Here is a 27,229-nt window from a genome sequence, read left to right on the forward strand (position 1 = left end):
AATGTCTTGTGGTTTCTGGTGCTTTAGTTCTAATCCTAGGGATTGGAAGAGCCTGAGCACTTACCACTGTCATTCCTTCACTACACTTTCCAAAGTGTGAAGTGAGTAAGGTCTAATTTTCTAAATGGGATATATCAGGCCATCACACTACATTGGCCTTTTTGACAGGTTATCACAATATCTGCTCTTCCCTTCTCAGGGTATGGGTGGATAGACTGAAGCAGTGATAGAGTAGATCACAGTAACAACAAGTGATCCAAAGTTGGAATGCCTTGCTCATTTATCTTTAGTTGGTCAAGCCCACCACAAGTTTAGTAGTTTCAATTTGAACAGAAACTGAGATAACTGTACATGGCATCAATAAATTAAAAAATAAGATCCTTCAATGGATAATGGATAAATTAAAAAAAAAAAAAAGATTCTTCAATGGATTACAAGTTCTGTGAATATCCATTCATGGAAAACTCCAAGTCACATATTACCACAGAAATCGGAATGAAGCTGGCTCCACCAATTCCTGGGATACTTAACCACTTCACTTAGGCCCAGTAGTGAGAATAACTACCAATATGAAAAATACCTACAGCGGAATCCCTATTTCTCGAACCCTCGATTTTTCCAACATCCTGATAACTCGAACTAAAAGCTGCCTCCCCCCCCCCCCCCCCAACTCTGTTGAAAACTTAACTTTTACCCCTGATTTCTCACACTAACTGATTATTCCCCCTTGGAGGTTCAAAAAATTGAGATTCCACTTCATTGTCCAGTGGTAACAAAATTTATTTATTTATTTATTTTATTTACAAGTTTAACACTCTATAAAGAAGAACAGCTCTTGCAATTTATTATAGTAATACAAAATTCACAAGTTGCTGAAAAATGGCACTCTAACTGTATGTTGAACATTTTTAATTTTTATTTTTAATTTCACCTTTTCAAATTCAAATACCTAGCTATTTTTTAACGTGCAAACTTAAATTCTTAAAAGTTATAACAGTGATAAAATAATTACATTTCCCTGGTATAGCAATGACAATTTCCTTTTACTCTTTTAAGGTCATTCCACTGAAATAGAACCTGCACTGAGATTTTTGTGAAACTTTACCTGTTGATTGTCTATATTATAGGAACTTAAATTCTGGAATAAAAATGAGGGGTCCCCATGTTTGTTTAGGAGCAACAGCACCTTGTTTATACCCATATAAATCCTTATAATAGCACCATGATTGTAGTCACGATTGCTTGCTAAATTCACGTTTCCAATGATTGCTTTTTGTTCTACACTGAGAATTGGTCCATATTTATCTTACACAGAGAAATTTATTACTCAATTCAAAACAACAGAAAAAAATGATAGGTCCCCATACTCACTTGCGAGAAAATGACGATTTACCTCTATGGCGAGGTCCAGCTGTAAACAAAAAGCCACCATTTTTTAATGCACGCGCACTAATCATGCGCGAAATTATGCACAGTAGGGATGCGCAATGCAATACTGGGGAATGACCTTAACTATAATTATATTAAGACCAAAATAATAGTGGCCACAGGGCCACTGGTCTCAATTGAGTGTCTAAAGTAATTTTCATTTAGCTTTGGTTTTAAGTTATCATGCTATAAGTGATTGACTTAAAAACTTGTGCCACTTTGCTGTCTAATTAGAAGTAAAATCAACACTAATTTTGACTCCCATTCATACTTCCCTGCATTTTGTTTCCTCTTTACATTACTAGTTTTGTGATGCTCAAAATCCTAAATGGCGTACAAAATAATTAATCCCAGCATGAAAATAGCTTTTACTGCAGACTGCAGGTACTGTGGAAAGAAGAAGCCTGGGACAATTCTTGGTGTTGTGATCACCAGTGGTGTAAAACAAAAAATATTCACTGCTCAAGACATTGATCACAAAATACAAGAGATAAAATGTGTGTACATGAAAGATAATCATATAACTAATACACCATATTGCTCAAAAGGGTTCCAAAAAAAAAAAGAGAATTATGCTGAAAAAACAAAGGTGCAATGTAACTTGAAAAAGTAAGCAGTACATAGTATGAATGTGTAATGTATGGACTTGCATGGTGTAAAAAAACTACTGTCAGTAACTAGTCAAGTAAACAGGCTCCCGTTGTTCAAAGGCTGGATAACGCTATCCAACTGATAAATCACTATTATTTTAGATGATAAACACACTAGTTTGTTTTATCAGCACTTATCCATTGGATCGCAATTTATTCAGCTAATATCCTTCGAAAACAACTGGAGCCTGAAGTACATCAGATAGCTCAATATTTTTATCCTAATTATGCCTTGTGCGGAAACATTAGTTTCAGTCTATGAAGACTGAATACTGACAACACAAAGATTTTCAAATTAGTCATATGCATGACTAACACCGTCTTCGCTGGCCATGGTTGATTAGAAGTTCTCCTTGTTGTAGGAAAACTTCACTCCAGTGCTCTGATCACTGCATTGGTTGGCGGTTTTGTGCAACACATGAGACAAAACACTTGGTCCACAGAAGAATACTCCAATTTCAGTCCTAAACAGAGGAAGAAAATATAGGAAAACTTTACACAAAAGCTGCTGTAAATTGCTTAATGATGCCCTGACTGTTTATCTTTACAGTCCTACCCACCCTTTGTGTTTGTCAGCAATGTCTTTAAAAATCTTGTTCCATGCTGGTCTGCCATATTGTGTCTTAGCTTCCAAATGTGTGATGTTATCTGCTGCACCCTGGTGCATGGTGGTTTGAATAGCCTGAAATAAAACGGTAAACATGTAATATTATTTAAAAAACAAGTAAGGTCCTGGATATGCACTAGTGTAACACATACTTTAACTTATAATTAATATATAATAAACATGACAATGAAGTACTCTTCACTGTGGTTAACATAGTTTGGAGCTCGGAAATTACAGGAAACACTATGAATAAATATTCTACTGACTATACCTAGGCCTGTTCACATTAGAAACACTACAGTCAAACCCCCACTAATGCTACCTCTCTACATCAGCCACATTTTTTTCTGTCCTGGCACACAGTTCATATATTCACTCTTAATTTAACGTCTCTTCAATGGCCACCTCTCCACAACTTTTGTATACATTTTAACTGGAAGTTATCTTCTATGTTATGAGTACCAAGGCTCACCAGTTTAGTGTCCCATCCAGTGAGGTAGATATTGTACTCCACAAGGTCAGTCATGTTCATCTCAGCCATCTGAATTGAAATTAGTAATTTCCTAACCTTTAGTAACTTTAATGAAAGGATCCATGGCCAGAGCCCAGATTTGAAAATGGAGTGTCAAAAATGTGCTTCAAGCTCTTCCCAAATGAACTATTGAGAAGGCAACATGTGAAAAAATAAAGCAATTTTCTTTGAAAAGTGAGCGTCCACAGGACGTCTGGATACCTGTCTGGCTAAAAGCCTGTCCACAACAGAAATTTTTCCTTGTAGGATCCTGCATAATAAGAATCTACATGATCCTATACAAACAAGGATATTCTGCACCATATCCTATAGGATTTTTTCAAGGATCCTATACATTCTTTAGAATTTAATTCCATTCCAGAGGGATCCTATGAGTTCATACAGGATCTTGTAAACATAGAATTTCAACCAAGGATGACTTTTTTCTAATTTTGAGAACATCTACTCAAATCTGTGTTGATCTCTTATTTGATCAGTTAGTGAACAAGGCCTAATTCGAGCCCTGCAGTGGCTTTTTGAGCACCGATTTACATGAATAATTTAAAACTTTAAGATGACCATGTATATAATAAACTGAGGTCGATATAATCATTTGCCGTACCATAATTATATTATCTAATTGACAAAATTGGATATACACACAAAGGTTTCCAAAACAATCCATTAATTTGTTTTGAACAACAGGACATTCCTGAAAACGTTTTGCTTTCAATATATTCAACATGCATATGCAGTTACATTAGGTGTTGCATTTAATTTTCTGACACAGGATCATGTTAAATGTATCTAAGGGCTGGCTGCCTACTTGTTTTATTTAAAAGAAAAATCTGGTAGAAATTTCAAAAGAAAACAGACTTGGGTAAATTTTGAGGCTGCCAAGCCAAGGGAAATACAAATCAGTACTAACGGTGCACCATTTTTACCTGAATTTCCAAATGCTTCAAGAGGTCTGTGAACCACTCAAACGCATTTGTGTCCCGGCAGATCCAGAAAAAGTACACTTTCTTGATTGCCAGGTCACCATAACGTTGGTTGTGGCGATACCTGACACAAAAAGGAACGGTGTAAAAAGTCTTGTGGATGGATGAACAGATGGACCAGCAAACAAACAAACAAATAAACAGAAAATATATTCATTTATTTTTTCCAAGTGGGCACGGCAACGAATCCTCCAATCTGATTGGTTCTTAGCGCGGTCCAGGTTTTCCTATCTCTGTCCACAGTCACGGTAACGCAAACAAAATGTGTGTGGAAATTTAAGGTTAACAAGTGATTTGGGAGAAATAGAAAAAATAAATATAAGTTATTTACCAGCTATACTAGAGCTGGTCCATTTGCTGAAAAACTGTGAACTTAGACTTCAAAATGCTGCATTTTTCAAGACCACAGTCACAGGTTTTAACTTTACGGACCACCCAGCCAGCAAATAACATGTTTATTCTCACCAGCCAGCAAATAACAGATGTTTATTCTCAAACACAATGCTTACCAGACAGACTTCAGGATGGATGCGAATGGAGTTACTCCAATACCAGCACCAATACACATAATGACATTGTACTTGAACACATCCTGGAAAAAGACAAGACTCAGTATAGTGAGGCCCTATAACGAGTTTTTGGGAAGCGGGATAAGAAATTAACTGGATATATACAGAATATTCCGAGGAAAAATAAATGGGATGTGGGGTTTTAAGATGAGATAAAACAGAATATCAAGTAAAAAAATTATTGTTAATTTTTGCAACTGTAAATAACGGGATACAGATCATATTTAGACCAAAAACTAACCGGATGTGAGACATTCAGACTCCCCCCCCTCCCCCCTCCACTCCTCCCCCTAATGTAAGTACTGCACAACTAAACCCATAGAGACATCAATATATTTTTTAGAGCAGGAATGAATGGCCATCAGTTCAAGAGAATTGCTCATTTTGAAATTTGAACTGAATGATTTACAAGGTACTTACAGTGCTTGATGTACCAAAAGGCCCATCTACAGCCAGCCTAGAAAAGAAAAAAATAATGCTTGAAGATAGATATCTCAGAAAACAGCTTGTATGTTCAGTTGCATGAAATGTTAGTGTTAAAACAGCTAAAATATCCCATTTACTTCCAATTTGTTAATCCATCTTGTGATAGCAGTTCCTATAAAGTGTGAGACTCAACCAATTTTTTAATCTAGTCATATCATATATTGAGACTTCCAAACCAAATTAAATACTGTCTAAGCATTTTAATCACTTTTGTATAAAATATTGAAACTTAAGACAAATTCATGTCAAAGAGGAAAACTGTTCTGGAATTTCTGGCATGGCCTTAAAACAGACTGAGTAAGGTTTGAACATCATGTTTTCATTCTTACGGGTGATTAATTTCTTCTAATTTTTTCGTCAAAGGAATAAAATATTGCAGCATTGAATAATTGGGAGGTTCAAAAAATAGGAAATTAAATCTACTTCTGGTATTATTATTATCTAACAAACAGTTACCTTGGACAGTCACCGATATCTTTCATTCCACTGTCATTTACTCCAAACTCTTTATGCAAAGCCGCTAATAGAATAAGTATATAAATTAAAGTAACAAGTTAATCGTTAGTTTTACATACATTGTAAAAACTGTACAATCCTTAACACATAAAATTTGGATGCCTGCAATGAACTGTGTCCAGCATAAAGCATGTAGTATGGAGTGACTTGCAGCATCAATAATCAATCTCCTAGCTAATATAAGTAAGTACTCAGCTATGAAAGTTTATGTCTGTCTCCCAGGTTTTTTGTCCGGGTGTCCTTGCTCGATACACTTGGCCAATACTATAGTCTTTCCCAAATGCTTTCCTCTAGTGCAAACGAACAGCTGGGCTGGGAAGCCACCAAATAAAAAGACTTACATCTCATGCAAGAGAATAGCGATACTGTCTTGTATACCTCTACTTCATGCTGGATACTATCACAAGCCCCGACAGTGTCAGCAATTCTAGCTTATTAATTAATGCTAACTTGACCTGTAACTGCTGCAATTTTAAACTAAATTTAATACCTGTCCAGTCTCCTGCTGCTCTGATGTGAACACTGAAATATGACTCCTCTGGGGCCTGGAATGGAGAGTAATTTAGTCACTTAGAAAAAAAATACCCAATTTTACTCTCTAGACCTCTTCAGCCTTAGAAAAAAAACCTACTCTAATGAGCAACAAGAAAATACTGCTTAATTAATTTTACCTTAAACATAAATTTGAGCAATTGCTTGATATTTAAAAGACTTACTGATGTCAGTGTGAAAGGGTGCCACTCCAGATGTGAGATCTTGGGGCACTTCAGGAAAATGTACTGAAAAAATACAGAATGATTATCATGGTAAGTTTAAAAATAATTAAATGGACAACTAGCCTACAAAGTGTACTAAAAAATCAATAATAAGAAACTGAATTTCTATGGCCTTACCTGTCCTGCTTCACATCTAAAGCCTTCTTTCTTCATTTGAATCTCAAGTACTTTTGAAGGATGTTTTATTACCTGAAGCACAAATAAATATTTATTACATTTATTTACTACATGCTTGTACTGTTAATACCAATTCTGATCCCCCAGGAATGAAACATCACTATTCTGTTAGTGATATTTTGATCCCTGATTCCCTGGCTGCACTTACTGGCTAATTCATCTAAAATATCATGTTGACCAAAGCATCAGTTGAAATTTTTCAAAAAACCCATAATATTTTAATATCTCACCTTCAAAATTGTCACCTTCTGGAAAGATCTGTATATCCTTAACAGGCGTTCAAAACAATAAAAGATCATAGGAGCAATCACAAACTTCCATGTCTAAAAAATGAATTAGATAGACTTTATTAATATCAAAATATAAAGCTGTACTTCAGCCTCAGCCTATGAATTTGTGTGAGAAAAAAAGGAAGTAAAGATACACTATTAATTATTATACACTGATTATTATTATCACACTTGCTTAAACTACAATGTACATTGTAAACAAAGTACAAAACTAGTGAAACTCAACAAATGGAGACTGAAGAAACTAATATACAAAGTGCAAAACTAGTGAAATTCAACAAATGGAGACTGAAGTAACTATACTGCAGTATAATCTTCAATTCAAGCTAAATCAAAAACTAATAAATTTTCAGCAGGTGGACTGGGGGGGGGGGCAGGCTTTTTTAGTGGGTGGGAGAGGGGCTTATCTACATGCAATTTACCATTGCCCCTGGCGCTGTGAGCTCCGGCCTGATTTTGTAACAGTTAGTTGATTTATTCCTCCAAAGATTGACGTCATCACAGATCTCAGGGTCATGTTCATCCATGTTGGTTTGATAACGTAATAAATCCCTAATCAGGAGAATAAAATTAGGAGTAAATATCACTAGCTCATCTGTAAGTAAAGTTTACAAGGATCATGTTTACTGTAGGTAGTGTCAGCCGACAATATGGACCGATATATAGACTGATAGTCAGTCAATACATCGGCCAAGTATCGGTCAGCACTTGGTCAATACACAGCCGATATATCAGCCAACAGTTGGTCAAGTCTTGGTGGAGTATCCCTTGAATGTCGATCAAGTATCAGTTGATATGATATCACCCGACATATCAACCGATACTCAACTGATACTCAATCAACACTCGACCGACACTGGACAGATACTCAACTGACACTCAACTGACTGTCACCTGATATATCAGCTGTGTATCGGTTAATGCTACGCCATTACATGGCCGATGTATTGACTGAGTGTTGGTCAATGTATCAGTCGATAGTGTTGACCACCACTACCTATAGACAGTAAACAAGAGCAGTTTACACTACTCATGAAAATGAAAAAGTTTCAAATTTAGAGAGAATTTTCAAATTCCATGAGTGGTGTAAATCCTTAATAATATTACACTTGTGTTCACATGATTACCAAGCATACAATCCTACATATTGCAGATAAAGTTGATACTAAAACATAGAGCTGTAGAGGTATGCAGTTTTACACACAAAGTCAAGAGTAAAATATAGAACAGTAGAAGTGTACAGTTCATAAATAAAAGGAGATGAAGTAATGTAACTAAGACACAGATATGTAGAAGCATGCAGTTAATGATTATGCAGACGTAACTGAGACAAAGTCTTGATGAAACTGCAGACCGTAAACTAAAGTTTGCTAAAATCATGGAGTTTTTTCTGAATGATAGCGAGAGCCACCTCACATCAGAGGCGTTCAATACTTGTGTACAAAGCCCTGGGCTACAACATCATTGATGGCACATTGAACCCATTACGTGTCTATAATACTAGATAGAAAAAGTTCACGCTAATTTAATTTACTCTCAGTAAAGAAATAACTATTTTTAAACATTTCTTACCCAATACCATGCACAACAAGACAGCCAAAGAATATGACAAATAGATGGTGGGTAAACCAAAATGTCTCAAAGTATGATCTCCTGCAGGCAAGATGAACAGCATGTTAGATTACAGATGTTCTGGGCATAGGTGTAGCAGCTCTTGTAAGCTTGTAATTCTTTTGTTTGCTCTCAGCTGTTGTTTTGGGGCTAGGGGTATTGTTCATGAGCGGTATACGGAAATGGTACTCGACCAAAACACTTCAAAATCAGTAAAACGGTAAACTCTAAACGGCACAAAACTCTCTAATAGGCACAACAACTGCTCACTAGAAACTGTCTAAAACTCTGCCGATAAACGTCCACGAAACTTAAATTTGTAAGCGTAACTAACGTTTGCGTAACTTAAATTCAAAATGTTTCCATGCGCGTGCGCTATTCGCGTGTCACGCCACTTCGGAACTGTCTTCTTAACAGGTATTGTTTCTGTTGTTTATTCTATTGTCCTGTCAAAGGGTATCGAGCCATTCACATGAGACCTCACAAAAGCTGCTACCCAACCCGACATGAAGGAGAAGACACGATAAAAATGATCGCATTCATACCTGATAAGTTCTGTTGCTGATGATACCATGAGAATTAATGATAATGTCATGAATACACCTGTCACACCAGCCACTGTGAACACAAAGTAGTTGTGTATTGCATGTTTAGCACCTCAACTATATATGTCTCAGTCTATAAACATGCGAAAAAAAAGATCTTAACCAATACCCAGACATCTTGACCTCAGACTTGTTCAATAACCCATAAGTCTAGGCTTAGCCAGCAACAGATAGGGTTTACAAGGTAGGTTAAGTCTACCTTGAGCCTAATGACCCAGCATGAAGTGACTATTGCTATGTCTCCCTGGATGGGATATTACTTTATCACGGAACTATCCCCAGCATTAAATCGGATGTGCCCATGTTTATACATGGGTGGAGAGAACGCATTTGACACAATGACCCCAGCCAGCACTAGAACCTGGACACTGATCCAGTGTCCAATGCACTAACCATTAGGTCCTGGGGTGGGTGGGCCCGGGTACTCCCATCAAAGTTGGGTGGGGGTGTGCGGCCCACTTCCTAAAATCCTTATCCTGTTTATGACCAAAATCTGTGATTTTTACAACCCTTGGCTATTTATGACCTGACCAAAAATTTGATACCCTCTTTATGACTGATGCGGCTGACACAATTGCCCTAAACAGGAGTTATCAAGGGTTTTTGTTGGCAACGGTCTTATTGATAATGATGAAAAAGTAACTTCTTCTAAGAAACATACCCAATTCAAGACTAGAGTGCTAAAACCATACCCTATTTATGACCAAAATGGCCAAAATTGATCAATAACCTATTTATGACCAAAACAGCTGAAAACCATACCCTTTGGGACAACACATACCTACATAGCCCATATAAGGGAGTACACCCCACCCCTGCTATACCATTAGGCCACTATGCCTCCTCCAATAACAATATTACATCACTGTAAATTTGTAGCAACATTAGTTTATGACTGTTGAACAACAAACATTTCCTCTCACCTGTCTTAAAGAGACCAGTTACAGGATCCTATTAGTGAAAGATCAAATGAATAATATAATAAATATATACTTTTAGTTTAAAAAAGAAATTACAGTTACATGTACCACATACAAGGAAAGCTCACTGATCCTCAGTGTAAACCCGTTTGTGGTGACTATTGTCAACTGCAAAAATAACTAAATTGAATCAATACATGTATATATATCTCAGATTAGAAATAATTAGGAATCATCATATCCCATGATACAGCTAGTTTTTTTGCAATGGAAAAGTTGTCAAAAATTCCAATTACAAACAACAGGCTAGCTAGCTAACTATTTGACAATTTTTTTTTAGCAAAACTCTTTTTCAAGAAGTGTTTATACTCACAACTCCAGACTCTCTGATAGGATTGAGCCATGGATTATCCAGCTGACTCAGATGCTGCTCAATCTCTGTTTCAGCTTTCGAGCTGCTCTCTGTAAGGTTTGTTAGGTTGAAGCAGTGACCGGCTATGTGAATCACTAAAAACAAGAGCAAGCACACACTTAAAACACTTTTAATAGGAAATTGCCTGTAATGGCCTCAAGCAGGGAAAGAACATATAGCTGTTTATTATCCTTTACAAATTAGCAAAAGACCACTGAGTTCTGGCACCAAGATCGTCTTCTGGCCACAATTAATCACTGGTAACAGCACAGATGTACTATTGTGCATATAAATAGAGTCAACCTTCTCATGAGAACTGCCCTTAGGACTTAGAGAGGACAGTCTCCTAGGAGAGGTGTCTGGACAGTCATACTATAGGAGGTTAAACTCAATGCCAATTGATGAGTTTCGGGAAGTTGCCTTTGGGATGGTGGAGCCAAGATATGAGCCTTGTGCAGAGCATGCAGGTATCCATGGCAACCCTGAGAGCAGCAAACACCAGGCACCATCACATGGATAGAGTCAGTGGAGATACTTATCACCTGAAGTACTTATCATCACCAGCAAAAGGGTGGGAGATGAGGGAGCTACAAGCACAAATGGCACTCAAAGCAAACTGCATGTTCTCACACAGCTGGGAAGCAAAACACGTAAGCCCTACAAAACCCCGTATAAGACCCCTCCGAGCATGGTTGCCCTGAAAATTGGCTCAAGTCAAACTTTGCCTAAAACATCAAGCAACATTTAAAACTTGAACTACACGTTTCCATATGGTTGAGAGAGAAGCTTACAGGACATATCTTTCTACGAGATGACACTATATATTAGCAGAGATGATCCTACTGCTTATAATACTGTAGCAACTGCAAGCTAGGACAGCAAGGAAACCCCTCACTAGCAATTAATTTAAACACCACTCAGTCATATGTTGTTTGGAAACAATTTACTTACCAGTGAAAAAACAAATGGTGTAAGCACAGTATTTATGGAAAGTTATGTTCTTGTCCAACAGGCTTATTATACTTCCACACCAGCCGCACTTAAAGAAAATAACAATCAAAATGGACAATAGTTATTAAAAACTAGCAATATTACCTGTTTGCAGTAAACTCACTATTTTGGAATCTGTGTTTCTTTACTAATGACAACCATTTAATTTAATCAGTTGAAAGTACTTAGTGACCAATGATTCTATATAACTTCTACAAGGCATGTACTGTCTGGAATACGTACTTTGAGATTGCTTCTGATGAGAGAGATGATGTTACGACACATGGACAGTAGGACTAACATACAGTTGAAGTTCAACACCATTGCTGCACCTCGAGCAAAAGGTAATCCACCCTAAGTAGTAAAAAACAACAATAAGAATGTTTTAATCAGTAGAACAGGACTAAATATTTTCCCTAGCCTAATGCAGACAAGGAAGATGTGCCAACCTCTCAGTACCCCTCAATGTATCAGCTAGGTGTATAATTGTTACCAAATGAATATTATTATACAGTGCAAATGCCATCCTGACAAAACTGCAAAGGATAGGGTAGCTTGCATTCCTCACAGGAAGGGTGGTACTACTCTAGAATCACTTCACTGTTAGAAAACTAGGATATTTAGCTCTGTCTACACAAGGCAAATAGCCTCATGCTATGAGCAGCCTAAATAGTGACATGTATAATGCTGAAACGTCTGAACTATGGATTTATTAACTGAACTTCGCCAAAATTGCTTAATGACCTTGAAAGTCAAAACATGGTTTCTTAGCCTGCTTCCTCCCCCCAACACCTTTATGTAATGGTCCATTCATAGCATATAGGGGATACATGATTATACATCAGCATAATTTATTAATATTACAATGATTTAAGAGGACTGTAACATTGATGTCTTCAGGTCAATGTTTTCACACAAGGGCTTGAAGTTTTTCACGTGACTCATATGAACAAGCAAATTGTTCCCAAAAAACTTTGCCTTTCTTTCCCTGCTGTTCCTTCATGTTCATGAAAAATGAGGCTTGCCAAATTGATAATTTAAAAGTGGTCATAAACACATTTGAATGAGATTATCAATAATCAGAGTTATTGATATTGGAGATCTGCTGTTGACCAGGGGATGATCGTCGCGGGCATGTGTGGTTGTGCCATTGCTGTGTAGTTTTGCCCTCGTGGTCTTGCTCTGCCTAGCTTTGCCGCTTTGCCTTTGGTTTACCCCCTCCCACCCACCTCTTGGTTCATGGTGAGCCCTTGTGTCCAGGTAAGCATACTTATTCTCCAATGAGAGTTCAGTGTGACAGGTACCAGGGGGATGTGACCCGTGGGAGGTTGCCACAGTTACCCCCCTTTACTTGCATTTTGCCCTCACTTGCTTGCTCATTGCCTGCTTTGCTGTCAATTGGCACCTACCCTCCATTTTGAATATTGCTTATTGACAAGTTAATTTATTTCGTAAATGATTTTAACCATACCTTGATAATTGTTCTCAAGTAATGGTACTTCTTTGTTGTCCCATAATTTAAATATGTAGATACAAACAGGGCAACATTTATAGACATCCATATTATCTGAAAATTGTTAAATATTAATATGATATTTTTATTAGTGAATCAATAATTTAAACATCATCAATAAAAAAACAACATTGAATATTATGCAATCACAATTAAAATTCATGGTATTGGAAAAGTCACACAGTTTATTCACACTATAAGCAAATTATCTATAAAGAAATTATTCATAAATTACTTATAAAAAAGAATATGGTCTTATATTATCTATGTTATAGAAATCAATTAAAGGCATGCATGGAGTAGGCTGAAACATTGCCTAGAGCAACAGCTTTGATAGCCTGTGTACAGCCACCTGTTCCAATCAAAAAATTCAAGGAAGAGAGGTCTTTGCATTGAAGTTTATGATCATCTTCCTAGTATAAGTTATCCACGCATTAAAGCACGTTCCATGTCACAATATTTATCATAACAAGTGGAGACAACAAAAGAAATTAATTCTCTGCACGTGATCACTGCATGATCATGAGACAATATAAGACCTTTGCTACAATTGCAGATCAAAAATAGATCACTCATGGAATAATTTTGTTGACATAAAAATGTGATAACTCCATTAAACTGGTTAAAGCTACAAAATTCTAAAACTTATGTGAATCTCTCTCAAAAATGTAACAAGACTTCCGTTGAGATTTCTACATCATATCCGTCAGTAAAACCGACAAATGTTAGTAACACTTTATTAACCCATGCATGATCAATGAACCAATCACGTTGTCTTCCGGACACTTCGGGAAAAATCGTGTGACCTTGAACAGGATTATTGATTATACTTGTAATCAGGGATGCCCTTCCTCATTGAATTTTTCTTCCGGAGATTAGATGGCTGTACACAGGCTACAGTTTTGTACATTAAAAAAGCAGTTATAAATTAATGACGTAAAAGAAAGATGTCAACATCATTAACACCATTTAGGAATATTGTTTCACAGAGCATGGTCTGGATTTTTAACAAAAAAATATTGAGTCCTCAATTGGAACTGTTATATAATGTAATTATATATTGGATATTTCAGCTCCAAAAATCTGACTAACAATAAAGTTGGATATAAAAATCTGCATTATCATTCTTAAGTAATTCGTGTTCAAAACAAATTATCTCTTTTATAGACGGCTGAGTGCTTTGGAACAAAACATTGACGTCATACCTCATTAGTGATGTCAGAATGAATTTTCCAATCGCATCAATACAATTGTTTATAAAAGCCTCTTGTTTATAAGAGCCTCTTGAATAATGGAGTGAATCACCAAACAACACACACGTCATCTAAAATCTGACGTTAAGACTTCCCGGAAAAAATTAACTTCCCTTCCACCAAATGAAGTATTTTCTTTACCCAGAAAGTGAAACCTTAAATCAATGATTCACCTTCACAAAAATATCTTCAATAATGAAACAACTCAAACAAACAAAGAAAAAAAAATCAAGAATAATCTTTTGTGTAGAGGGTGCTAGTCCTTAGAAAACGAATTAATCCCTTGATTGCAAGGTTCAGTAAAACTACATAGCGCTTATATTTAAACAAAGCTTGACATCATACACGATCAACAACTTTAAGCTTTACTAACGACATTTTGCAGAGACAATAAATCTATTAGCTACTGCGTTTTTAACAGAGAAGACAACACAACTTTGATACCGCCGTACATACCACAAAGAGGTATCTTGCGATGTCGTTTCGCGAAAAAGCCATTGTTCCCCTGTACAACCTTACTCTTTACAACTGTACCTTTCACTTTGATACTTGACCTAGATAGGCATGGAGAGAGAGAGAGAGACCGTAAATGAATATTCTTATGTACAAAAATTGCGCAAAACTGGTGAGCTTACCTGCTCGAAATTCGATTGGATTGCGTGAAATCTGTCACTTTGTTTATAAGCTTAGGGCCGCAAACACAGTACCACAAAAAGCTAACAGTATTCAATTCTTACAGTAGAGCTCAGTCTGTAGTCATATGGATCAAAAAGGCATACTTACCCACTGCGAAGTCGTGTAGAGCAACAAGGTTAAAGACCGTTCACTGTGGACGCCGCATATATTGTGCTGGAGGTTCCGCATGTATGCTGATGCTGTGTTTTGCATGACAGAACAAGCGGGAAACACAACGGAAAAGGGGTCAAGTATGTCAAGATTGCTCGCACATGTTAACTGTGTGGGTAGTGGGACAAAAAAAAAAAAGAAATCAAATATTTTCATAAAGATTACATTCTCCCTCAAAGCTTCTTCTTTAAAAATATTTATTCTTTAAAATGTACCTTTACTGATCTTTTAATAATCGCAGAATAGAAGAGAAGCTATTTTATTATTTAACACAGTCCCATTTAATACATAATTTGCTAACACTTACACCTCCCCAGGGAGGTCAAATGTTCAATAGTCACCAGCTTACCTCCGCTTTGTAGCCTGGAGGGTAGCAACGCCTGGTAGAAAATTACACATGTGTGTGTGCTCGCCTGAATCCGGGTGAATCTTTTTCGGCTTTTCAGTGAGAGTAATCGCTTTACATTCCTTGATGCAATCTGTCATTTTAAAAAGATTCGGTATCCAGCAGCTCTTACGGAACAACTTACATCTAAGACATGTAAATTGCGCGCGTTGTTTTGCCTCAAATAGCTCAAAGCAACCCAAAGAGGACGAAACTCTCAATGGTTTATCAGATGTTAAAAGGACACATTTTAAGCTTAGGAAGAAAACAAAGAAACATGGCCCAGATATTGATTTTATGCAGTTGTGGAGTACTTCAGAAGGCTACATTCAAACTATGTACAAGGAAGCAAAGACAGGAACGAAAAAACCCATGCGAAGTACATTTTGGACTCAAAATGTAAGCACACTACCCCTAGCCAGTGAACTGACGGAGGAAGAAAGAGAGGAACTTCTTGAAGATGACTGGTCAGTGGATTTCAGAATCCCCGAAGCGGGGGATTTTGCAAGTTTAACCCCAGTGTACAAGTCATTGACAGAAGAGGAAAGTGAACAAATTCTGGAAAGAAAAGGTAATGAACTTGAGAGGGAAGAAGACAAGTATGCAAAGAAAGAATCTGATGTTGTTGACACTTCAAAAATCGTATCCTTTCAAGACTTTGATCTTCATCCAAAACTTGTTGAGAAACTAAATAGAGATGGTATTACCATGCCAACAGCCATCCAGAAACAAGCAATTCCACTGATCTTTAAAAGAAAGAGTCTCCTAATTCAGTCAGAGACAGGATCTGGTAAAACACTGGTGTTTTTGTTGCCTGCTCTTCAATTTCCTGGAAAGGCATTTGGTACAGTGATTATTGTACCCACTAGAGAATTGGCCAGTCAATTGCTGTTTGAGACACGTCGTCTTCTTGGAGACAAAACTATTGTGGAGTCTTTTGTGAGTGTCACCCCCTTAGGGTTAAAATCCCAGGGGGGACTTCCGTATTAAAAGGATGGGCTGCTTGTCATACCTTTAAGGGGTTAACAAAGCGGATTTGGTACCTCTAAGGGTCTATAGCAGGAGCTTTTGCTGTATCTTAAAGGGTATTGAGCCGAAATAAGACCAGTGTCAGTTAATATGTTGCTTTAGAATACCTTTTAGGGGAGAAAAATTTTCAAGCCACGCTCAGGGTCTTGGTACTTCTTTTCAAAGTTTCTGGAGAGCATCCCTGTCTTTTATATGGGAGTGCCCCCTGGCAATTAAAATTTCTCAAAATGAAACTTACTAACAAAGATGTGATCCAAACTCAACCTAACAGCATGACTCAACTGAAAAATACCAATGAGAATTTATAACCAAAGTCACTCTTTTCGAGCCCTCTGAAAAATCCTTTGCTTTTCCCTATGAATTTCATACCTGTCTAGCTGGTGAACCCCCACCCCGTCCTCCTGTTCTCCCCTTGGAGTAAAACAATAATCCTGTAGAAATTGGTTTTAATTTATACCTTTGAACACAAGAAAAGACATATGTAGGTGTTAAATATATACCTTTCCTGTGACCAAGACTATTTCAATTCCATGTGATAATGTAATAATTTACTGGTCAGGTGGAGTCTCTGTTGGCATTATTTGGTACTCTGTGGACACCAGGGCATTATAAGGATCTAGGGCTTGCATATATCTACATATTTATCACCCTAAGTATTACTGAGGATTAGCAAGTTTTTATTCTTGTTTAGTGGTTTAAATTGTGATCTGTATAATGTGATCATTAACAACTACAATAGATATGATACATTCTAGCACATTAGAATTTTTTCTTACCGTAGTTTCTCGGTTATAAGGCGCACGGTTTTTTCGAGGAAAATCTGTTTTTTCGTGGGAAGTTTTTGCCAAAATTGGGGTGCGCCTTATAGTCGAATATTTTCGCGCAAAAAAATCTAACGACAGCAATTTTACCGGAACTTACAGTTAAAACTAGACAAATAAAAGACACTAAACATTGGTCATTGACTTTTTTAAGATTTGGTGGTTCTGAAAAGAACCGGGTGGCTCTGAAAAGAGCCGTTGTTGTTGTTTTGAAATTTGTGATGTCTAGTCTTCCTCCTCGCTATCCGTGTCAAACTCGTTCTCCAGTTCATCATCTGCTTCCTCCTCTCCAGCTTCTTCTTCGTCCCACACAGCTTCGTCCTCGGTGCCGTCCAGAGCATTTGATATTCCACAGCACTTGAATGAGTTCGCGATCAAATCAGCGGGTATCTCTTGCCATGCCTTTTGGATCCAATGCAAAACCAGTTCTTTGCTCGGCGCACGCTTCTTCCCCGACGGAGTGTAAGTGAACGGACCGTTCACCATCCAAGTCTGGTATTGGGATCGCACCTTGGTCTTAAAAGGTTTGTTGATACACTTGTCCAGGGGCTGCAACACGGGCGTAAGTCCACCAGGAATAACTGCGACTTCTACGTTTCGCCTCGCCAGAAGATCTTTGACGGCGTTTGTCAAATGCCCACGGAATGAATCCCACACGAGGAGAGCTCTTTGGTCTGGGGTGTACCGAAGATTGCGTCGAATCCACTCCATTACTCCTAGAAATTAATAAGAAATACAGTCTTAGAATGCTAGAAAGCTTTATTATCAAGGCCGCATTGTGTTAAACAACTGCACGAGAAAAGCTAACAAACTGAAATTTGCATACGCGCGTACGTGCTAAACAGCACGTGCTAGGTAACAATGAAATTCGAATCTCGTTTCTGAGAAACAAGAAGTTTACTCGTCTCGCTCGCTTGTCGAAAAGATGCTGCTCAGAATAAACAGTGTTTTAGCTTACCTTCTTCGTCCATCCAGCCCTTCTTGTGAACGGAGACCTGCATCCTGCGATTTCACGGTTGTTGTTTACCGCCTCGGCCTCTGCAACGATTTTCAACTTGAAGTTGAGGTCATACGAATGACGGCGAGAGCTTGGCATATTTACGATTGAGATTTGACTGTTTACGATGAGAACGTATCAGTAAGTTTTGCAACTGTGTTTAAGTTCGGCTTGTTGATGTTTTTATAATACAAACTCGGATCGTTGAATATTTAATAGAATCTTTATAAAAAACGAAATATGTTTCCTGAGCAGGGAAGCTGAAATTAACGTGTATGCGTTGTTTGTTTACACTCAAGTTTATCATTAGAGGTGCGAACTTTTAGCTTTTGTTTTCGTGTATATCATTAACTGTGTGACTTTTTCACTTTTGTTCACGTTTACAGAGAGTTCGCGTGCTAATTGTGCCAAGAGAATAAAATTTTATCTTTATGAACTCTTCATTTCTTGGTGCGTCTTATAACCGAGTATTTTCACATAATTTTCAGTTTGGGAACTTTGCATGATTAAGTTGCCAAGTTTGGGGTGCGTCTTATAGCCGAGTGCGCCTTATAACCGAGAAACTACGGTACTTTCTTAGTAGATTCCTCGTTGATACAGGATTAGCTTAGCTTAGTTCCTTGCCCCCGAGTGGGGGATAGGGCTTTGATACAGGATTAGTTTGTTATTAATGCATAAGTAATTTAAATTCACTCATTTTCTGTTGTTTTAATTTCTGTTTAGGTGAGTGGTATTGATCTGAGTAAACAGGAAGCAAGATTGAAAGATAACAAAAGAAAACCTTTGATAGTCATTGGGACTGCAAAGAAGATCCTTGAAATCGTCGACAAGGATCCCTCTCTTGTACGGCACACAAAAACTATTGTGATTGATGAAGTAGACAAAGTTCTTTTGCCGCTTCATAGAAAGACTCCATTTAAGAAGCTAACCCACCGAGAGAACCATCCCAGACCAGCAAAATTGTTAGTGGAGAAGATCCTTAAGACCTCTAAAGTAAGCAGACTTTTTTTATTCCAACACTGTTCTGCACATCCAGGTACTATTAATAATTATTATTAAAAGCTTAATGTACCAAGAGGGTTTAATTCAAATTTAGCATAAGGCAGATGGTGCTTATTGAACTTAGGGAGGGGGACAATTTATTTAATTGTAACACTGTGCTACATATGTGCATATAAACAGTAGCATAACCTGTCTTGTGTATTAAAAATCGGAACTGTTAAGTTTGTCCCCAAATTGAAACAGAATGTGCAAATCTTCTGGTCGTGTAGTCCCTGGAAAATTTACATCTTTCACAAAGAGCATGCCAATTGCAAAATGAATGAAAAAGAAGAGATTTTGCACATGAAGGCGGGCTCTACCACTGAATATATAGATCTGGAAATTGTAACATGCATGAACTTAAAGGAAAAGAAAGTGGACCTGTTTCTTGCATTTGTAATGATGAAGTCTGTTATTGAACAGAACAGAAAAACAGATCAGTTCAGGAAAACCTTGAAAAAATATACTCAATGTATAATTTAATGAATGTTTTTAAGGTCAAACCAATTCAGCTTATTGGAGCTTCTGCAACTGTGAATGATGAACTCAAAGAAGACCTAATAGAACTTGGTTGGGGAGACCATGTGACAGTCATACAGTCTCCGTCTCTTGAAGGAAAACATCGTAATGTTCCGCCATGCATTAAGCACCAGTATGTCATTTGTGATCACTCACTTGGTATTACCAAAGCTGAGGCTCTCGCCAGGTGAGTCCTGTTATTTACAAGCTAAAAACGTGTTACCGTCTAGGCTCAATTTCTACTAGTCTCCTGCATCTGGTCTTTGTTCCTCCTCAAGAAAAATGCTGTGAGTTCAGGAGAGGAGCACAGGCTCATTTCCCCAACAGTGGCTGGAAATCGAGCCTAGTTATCTTCAGACTTTTTATATTTAAGTTCACCATAAATTCAGTTTGTTATGATTGAAAACTTAATTTATAATTAATTTTATTGGTTTGGCATCAATGAAAGAAACTATGGTAATATAATGTGAATATCAAAAAATTTGTGGGAGATTCAGTGGCCTGTTGGATAGCTCTGGATTGAGAGGTCTGGGTTTATGCCCCAGCCAGGGCCATTGTGTTGTTATGGGACAAAGCACTTGCTGGGGTTAACTCTCACAGTGCCTTTTTCACTGATGGTCAACATTAAATCTGTTTTTATTAGAATTTTCATGGATTCAGGCCAGAAGTCAGCCCTGGTGTTTATTCATCGTCTCCAATCAGTCGACAGTTTTGTCTGGGAGTTAAAAGAGCTAGGCATAAATGCCGTCGCTCTCTACAAACAAGTTGCTAATCAAGATCATGAAGAGTATAAAAAATTCCTTACTGACTTTCGGACTGGGAAAATAAATGTTGTGGTTGGCACAGAGGAAACTGTCAGGGGTCTGGATTTTAAAGAGCTGAACCATGTTTATTTGACGGAAGTCGCAAAGAATATTGATGAGTATTTACATCTTGCTGGGAGGGTAGGACGGCAGGGGAGGCCTGGCACTGCTACGACATTGGTATCCACAAAAGACCCAAGAGAAGAGATAAGGATGAAACTGGAATATCGCAGGCTTCAGTTACCCTTTGAACAGATCATTTTGTAAATGACTTTTTAATTAAATAAGCTTTGTGCAAAAAATTAGCCAGGTGTTAGCAGGCATCTGTTTTCGGAAATGCAAGAGTTGAGATCTTACCTGAAATATTTTGAACTGATCTTAATCTGAATAGGCCACTGTTTTGTCCATTAAATGGCTTTGATCCTGTTTTTGTAATAATATCAGAACAGCTACATTTATCAGTGTGAAATATTCTTGGACGAGTCTTAAATCTCTCTCTCCTGCTCTCAAGCAATTCAGTTTTTTTAGGCTATGAGAATACAGTTGAACTGCAGCTAATGGACCAGTTTCCTAGGAAAAGGTACTGCCAATGTCTGGACACTTAGTCATTGTCCCAGCTACATGCAAACACCGAATTATTTTGTAACCTCACATAAGAGAAGTCTCTGTTAACAGTCAGTAGGTCAAGTCCTAAGGGTGTTCACTTTCAGGTTTCTCAGAAATTGAAAGTACTGTTAGTATTCTTGATAGCTGAAGTCATGTACAAGTGTCTGCTTGCAGCAAAAAAAGATAAAAAAATGAAATTAAATGAAATAATACATTAGTTGACCAGACAAGACAATTTGAATTTCGCATCCAGAAGCAAATGTGGCCATGTTGCCCAGGGTTGAATTTTCCTCACTTAGGCCTATTCAAATGCTCTGGGTGTTAGGACATTATTTTTATTTAACTTAATTACATGTCTTTGCTGTAAAGAATTCCCCATTGTGGTAGTTCACAAAACTCTTCAAGGTTTTATAGCAAAATTGATTTATTAAAAAACTGTAAGCTAGATATAACTGCTGTGGTATTACTGAACAGAAGTAAACTACTACATTACTCAATTTTATTATCCTCTGTTTAAAAAGTTAACAGTAAATTCTAAGAAAGAAACAGTCTTGTTTTGCTAATAGGCATTTGAAATTACTGCTCTGTCACCATTTGCACATGGCCCAGAAAATTTCTTTGTAATACGACACATGGAGCTTTAAGACTAATAAAAAGTAGCAATGCATCCAGGACAAAAGCTCACACTACCATATGTAAAAATTAATTTTTCTTTCTGCAATCCACACACTAACAAATTGTACAAAAGCAACAATTCTATTGTGTTCGTTGTTATGACAAACATAAAGGTCCCAGATAAATTTTGAGGAGTAGCTGTTATTGTAGTTGAGTCTGTGGTCAAATATTCTTTGTTTAGAAGGTTTAGAAATGAGGCATGAGGGTCAGCACAAAGCAGTATTGACCCTTCTGCCTGGTTTGTATGTCAAACCACTGATAATTGCAATAAAAGCAATTGTATCGAATCAACAGATTCATGAAAGAGCTTGACAGTAACTTTTTGGGAAAGCTAGCCAGTGTTAACAGGTTTCTATGAGTAATGCCCCTTTCTTTTTTGGATAACTGGACTTGCCCAATAAGTGATTACGTGGTACTGACAACCAAAACAATAAGACTGATGCATAATTATTAAGCAACTAGGTGTGTCTGTGCCTGTGTTTGCTGCAACAGTTTACTGTAGTGGTAATGATAAAGGCTTGGTTGTCTAGGTTCAATGGGAACTTAGTAACTTCAATGATGCTGTCACTGCCTACTCTTATCAATTTCTTAAAAGATTGTTAAATGTACAGTCCAGTTTATTCTGATCATTACCGTTCTGGGGCTACAAAATGCTACATTTATTTGGCTTTACCGAACAATTAGTTTCTTAATGCTAATATCACTTGGTAACCTTGAATTGTCAAATGCACAACATTGGAAAACACGCCTACATGTACATCGCTAGTTTCTGAGCTATTCATCACAGCACAGGCACGAACTAACCATGCACAAATAAAATCAAACATTCGTTTGGAAAGTACGATCACCTTTTTGATAATCTTTGGCGGCATATTAGGGGAGTTTGGTAGAGCCATGGGTTTTACTTTGGCGATACATCATTGAGCCAAAATACTCATGGCAAGGCCAAACAAGCCTGATACGCTGCCAAAGTGTACCAAAAAAGGTACAATGACATATTTACCATACCCAAATTCAGCCAAGTGACCACGACATTGTAGCCACATCAGGTCAGTTATTTCAAATCGCAGGATATTAGCACAGACATGGCTTCGAATTGCCTAATTGCAAATATGGTCACAGTGGCCTGCATAAAATTCTCTTAGGCTTTGTGTACATCTGGGCATGCCCACTTGAAGTAATTGCAAAAGGTTTGTTGGTTATACTAAGCGTTCTTATATAAAAATATAAGAAACAATGTTTTCAATCAGGAGTGTAATGTTTCATTATTAAATTTTGTAACCAAATTAGCACGCCAGTAATTTCATGTTGCGGACCAAACCACTTGCAATCAAATCGTTTGGCTTTTTCCTAAAAAAAATAATATATATAATATAAACTTGAACCCTCTAAGTCGCACCTGATACCTGCATACAAATGGTGTACATACAATTCTTAGAGCAGTAACTTTGATTATCGGTGATTACTCATTGTATTCTCCTGACCTAAATGTCTCATTTTGTACTTAAAGTTTTACAAGAAATTATATCCTAATCTGCTTGGGCCGAAAGGGTTAAAGCCATTGATAATGTTTGATTGTTGAAATAGTCCCAAGGCATTGTTCACATCTGGGCTTTCCTAATCAATATTGTATCCTATTTTATGTGGTTCGAACTTTTCCTGGCACATAACTTTTATCTATAATGGGTTCTGTGAGGAACATATGCAGACAGCGTTCATTCTGAGCAAGGGGATGTCCAGACACCCTGGAAATAAACAAAGATATGAGTTAAAAATGACTTAATATGATAACTAACTTAGTATGTGACTAAGACGTGGAGGTGTGGTGGCCTTGTGGTTAGTGCGCTTGACTCCAGATCAAGTGGTCTGGGTTCGAGTTCTGGCCAGGGACATTGTGTTGTGTTCCTGGACAAGACACGTCACTCTCGCAGTGTCTCTATCCACCCAAGTGTATAAATGGGTACTGGCAAATTTAATGCTGTGGGGTAACCCCACAATGCACTAGCATCCCAGCCAGGGGGGAGTTGAAATACTCCTAGTTGTTTCATGCCACTAGAACCAGAGCTGAGCGATGACCTGATGGGCCTTTTTGCTCATATACAGACTCTGCCTTTACCTTTACATGACTAAGAGAGCCAAGAGTACTAATTAGAACTGTGTTCTCAGTTAGCATTGATATTTTTGGATTGTTTATGTTTACCTTAGTTTTTATGGACAAGATTTATATCTAAATGACTCAAAAAGTGTATCATCACATTTCCAAACTGTCACTTCAAAGTTTGTCAAAATTGCTCTGCCATGCATGACATTGTTATCCCTCCACACTATTTGGAGATGTGATAATGTCTGTTGTGTTTCAAATGCTGCATACAAATATTTTGAGTCTAATATACAAGAGTTATAAACTTGTTCATACCTATTGACAAATGCTTCTAGGCCCTGCCTTCTTTCTTCAATAAAATCATCTTCAAAAATTCCTAGAAGGAAAATGAATGAAACTCTTAAAGTAACAAATAAGAAGACATGTTTCATTAAGGGCCAGGCACTGGGCAAATTGACCAGCTGTGAGGATGATTTTGCCTGCCTGGTTTGACCATCAAGAGGAAAGTTTTTCTTATAAAGATGTTCTGTTCAAGATGTTTTGCCTGCCAGTGAAAACCAGTTGCCCTCCGATCCTGCTGTAAACATTAATGAAACCCCTGAGTTAAATGTCTTAAATGACCAAGGCAGGTCATATTATGTTATAAATCTCTAATCTCAAGAGAAAACAACAGCCCCTTACCATCATCTCCTCTGAATGGTAATTGTTTCTTTAATGCATCGCCAGGAAGAGGAGGTACCACAATCTGAAAAGGTAAGCACATAATCGTTACTTGCCCCCAAGCCAAATCAAGCGGCAGTTCTGGTAGATCAACCTCGCAGCTGGAGCAGAATTTGTGACCTTCTGGAGACAATCAACTTCTTTTTGGTAGTTTAGGTCACAAGGTTGCAGTTAACATTCATTTGTTGGATAATATAGCCTGCAAGAATCTTTCCAACCAACTACAGTACTAAGCAAAAGTAAAAGCAATCATAAATCAATCATCTAGTTGTTTGAGAGCTTTAATTCCTTTTCAGGGCAGTGGAGGGAAGGAGGAGTGAAGGGAGAAGGAAAAACCATAAATGAAGTTCTAAAGTAAGTTTGTTATTACCTTGCTGTCCCTTTCTAATTCGCTTCTTAGCCATTTGAAGTCACTGTACCGTCTCCTTACAGATGACTCTTTGACCTTAAAAACTGGGAGATTTGTCTGCCATAGGAGAAAAATATTGAAATTGTGACAGGTCTGCATAATGCAAATAAGGTAGGGATATTGTTATATACATGTCGCCCAGCAACAGATCTAACAATTACTACAGGACAACTGTTTCCCATCTCATCCCGAGTGCAACCCAGGTTTGCAAACTACTAAAATTGTGCGGTGTACAAAGTAACTGGACAATGAAAAACAAACAAATAGGTAAGTAAAATAGGTCCTCAGTCATTCAAAGAGTGCAGACTTAAAATGTTTACTGTTTTGCAACATCTAATGTCCAGGTGGCAGTGGTAGTGCATTCCAACCCCTAATATTTTTAAGGCTTTCGTGCAAAAAGGGTGTATGTACCATTTTGGGTCAATTTTTATTTTTTGCAGGATCAAGCTAATTTTTGGCAGACTGACTCATTTTGACATGAAAAGCATTGTTGCATAATTGTTTTTGTTGATTTGCCCTTCCTTTTTGAGAACTAATGTATGTAAAAAAAACTCAATTTTCTGAGCGGCATCTTTTGGAGCAAGTCCTTCAAAGGTGGATTTTGACGCAGCGCGAACTTAAAGGGTTACGTTTAGCAGCTTCGACAGCACGATTTTTTTTATATAGATGTTTTGATTTTTGAAAGAAGTAGAGAAATAGACCGGAAAAAAGTACCGCCCAACCTCATGTTGAACCGGTGTCACGACAAAACAAACTCAGCTGCGGCCCGTTCAGTGCCTTATCCGCTTGTGCTAACGAAGCAACAGTAAGAGAATTGCGTAATTACATAAATAATAAAACTAGCGGCAAATACCACGCTTCAGTGACTTCATCGTTTAACAAAACAAAGGTTTCTTTTGATTTTCGCTCAACAAAAGATCTCCAAAAGATATCCTTGGAAAACTGAGTTTTTTTGCAAATGTTGTTTCTCGAAAATGAAACGCAAATCAACAAAAACAATTACCCAAAGATGCTTTTCATTTCAAAACAAGTCAGTCTGCCAAAAATAAGCTCGATCTTGCAAAAAGTAAAAATCGACCCAAAATGGTACATATGCCCTTTTTGCATGAAAGCCGTCATTTATTATCTGTGTGAAGTATACATGTAGAAGCTGTAGTGATGTACCTCTCCTGCAGTGCTGCCCTGGATGAGGCAGGTGCTGTCTGGTACCCTTGTTGTTGCATATGTAAGTATTCTAGATTTCAGCTAAATTCCAGAATACAGGCCTTGTTAAGTGTATCTCACTGAGTAAGAAGTGTCTACTGTTCTACGCCTCGTTCTAGGAAAGACTCCATAACAAACAAAATGATTTGGTATTAAATCAGGTCGAAAATTTCCGGTGTGCACCATGTGCTCTTATCTGGCAGTGTAATCTGTAGCGCTACCAAAGTTAATCACGATCGGTTAGTAAAAGTGATTGTAAACGTAAATCAAACCCTTACAGTGTGAGTAAGTAGGCGTCAATTAAATGAACTCGTATTTCCCGGTGACCAATCGATCCCCGTAACAACAAGGGCATATGCCAATGACTTTTTCGTACGCAGAATAATAGAATAAGATCACTAAAACAAGGATGACTAACAAATGATTTCATCGAATGTGTTAAAACAAATTCCGGCAGATAAATATTTTTAACTAAGCGCAGATTTACAAATGTACCAACCCTCATGCGGACTTCGTAGTCGGTGTAACGTTTTTTACCGACTCCGTGTGTCTCGGGATTGACAACATCGATCTCTAAAAAGTTCGCTGGTGCTGCGTAAGCATCATCTAAGGTTTGCTTCTTTGATTCAAGCCTCTTGGTGTCTTGTCTGTCTCCAGTTTCGGTAGACGTCGCCATCATCGCTACCAAAGCAAGATGTCCGCTCAATCAAGTAACTCCCAGTGGCCTTTTCGCATCAACTAGAACCAGACTCCTGGCGA

General features: G+C 37.6%; 3 protein-coding genes across 5 annotated transcripts; 1 reads left to right on the top strand and 2 right to left on the bottom strand.

Annotated features, from left to right (window-relative positions):
* Positions 1 to 658: 658 nt before the first annotated feature.
* On the bottom strand, positions 659 to 15,227 carry LOC145481047 (NADPH oxidase 2-like). Of its 3 annotated transcripts, none has more exons than XM_081459436.1 (21): positions 15,103 to 15,227; positions 14,772 to 14,869; positions 13,021 to 13,116; positions 11,793 to 11,903; positions 11,511 to 11,598; positions 10,521 to 10,654; positions 10,151 to 10,178; positions 9,168 to 9,240; positions 8,584 to 8,664; positions 7,434 to 7,563; positions 6,952 to 7,044; positions 6,662 to 6,733; positions 6,485 to 6,547; positions 6,259 to 6,313; positions 5,709 to 5,772; positions 5,187 to 5,223; positions 4,707 to 4,789; positions 4,141 to 4,261; positions 3,158 to 3,226; positions 2,639 to 2,760; positions 659 to 2,542 (listed from the first exon to the last, which is right to left on the bottom strand). In XM_081459436.1, the coding sequence occupies exons 2-21, from the start codon at positions 14,811 to 14,813 to the stop codon at positions 2,419 to 2,421; spliced, it is 1,686 nt and encodes a 561-aa protein (XP_081315562.1). In that variant the 5' UTR covers positions 14,814 to 14,869; positions 15,103 to 15,227; the 3' UTR covers positions 659 to 2,418. The 3 variants fall into 3 exon arrangements, with proteins under 3 accessions (XP_081315562.1, XP_081315561.1, XP_081315560.1); XM_081459435.1 differs by having other exon boundaries at positions 15,099 to 15,227; XM_081459434.1 differs by having other exon boundaries at positions 14,951 to 15,227.
* A 240-nt stretch (positions 15,228 to 15,467) lies between these two features.
* LOC145481049 (DEAD-box ATP-dependent RNA helicase CshC-like) lies at positions 15,468 to 21,703 on the top strand. The gene is made up of 4 exons (XM_081459438.1): positions 15,468 to 16,485; positions 19,117 to 19,386; positions 19,932 to 20,140; positions 20,597 to 21,703. The coding sequence occupies exons 1-4, from the start codon at positions 15,634 to 15,636 to the stop codon at positions 21,021 to 21,023; spliced, it is 1,758 nt and encodes a 585-aa protein (XP_081315564.1). The 5' UTR covers positions 15,468 to 15,633; the 3' UTR covers positions 21,024 to 21,703.
* A 136-nt stretch (positions 21,704 to 21,839) lies between these two features.
* On the bottom strand, positions 21,840 to 27,154 carry LOC145481051 (sorting nexin-12-like). Its single transcript, XM_081459440.1, has 5 exons — positions 26,970 to 27,154; positions 25,229 to 25,324; positions 24,820 to 24,883; positions 24,454 to 24,514; positions 21,840 to 23,782 (listed from the first exon to the last, which is right to left on the bottom strand). The coding sequence occupies exons 1-5, from the start codon at positions 27,147 to 27,149 to the stop codon at positions 23,677 to 23,679; spliced, it is 507 nt and encodes a 168-aa protein (XP_081315566.1). The 5' UTR covers positions 27,150 to 27,154; the 3' UTR covers positions 21,840 to 23,676.
* Positions 27,155 to 27,229: the final 75 nt, after the last annotated feature.

Source organism: Orbicella franksi, chromosome 3 (genome assembly GCF_964199315.1).
Source record: "Orbicella franksi chromosome 3, jaOrbFran1.1, whole genome shotgun sequence".
In the NCBI taxonomy this organism is placed as follows: Eukaryota; Metazoa; Cnidaria; class Anthozoa; order Scleractinia; family Merulinidae; genus Orbicella; species Orbicella franksi.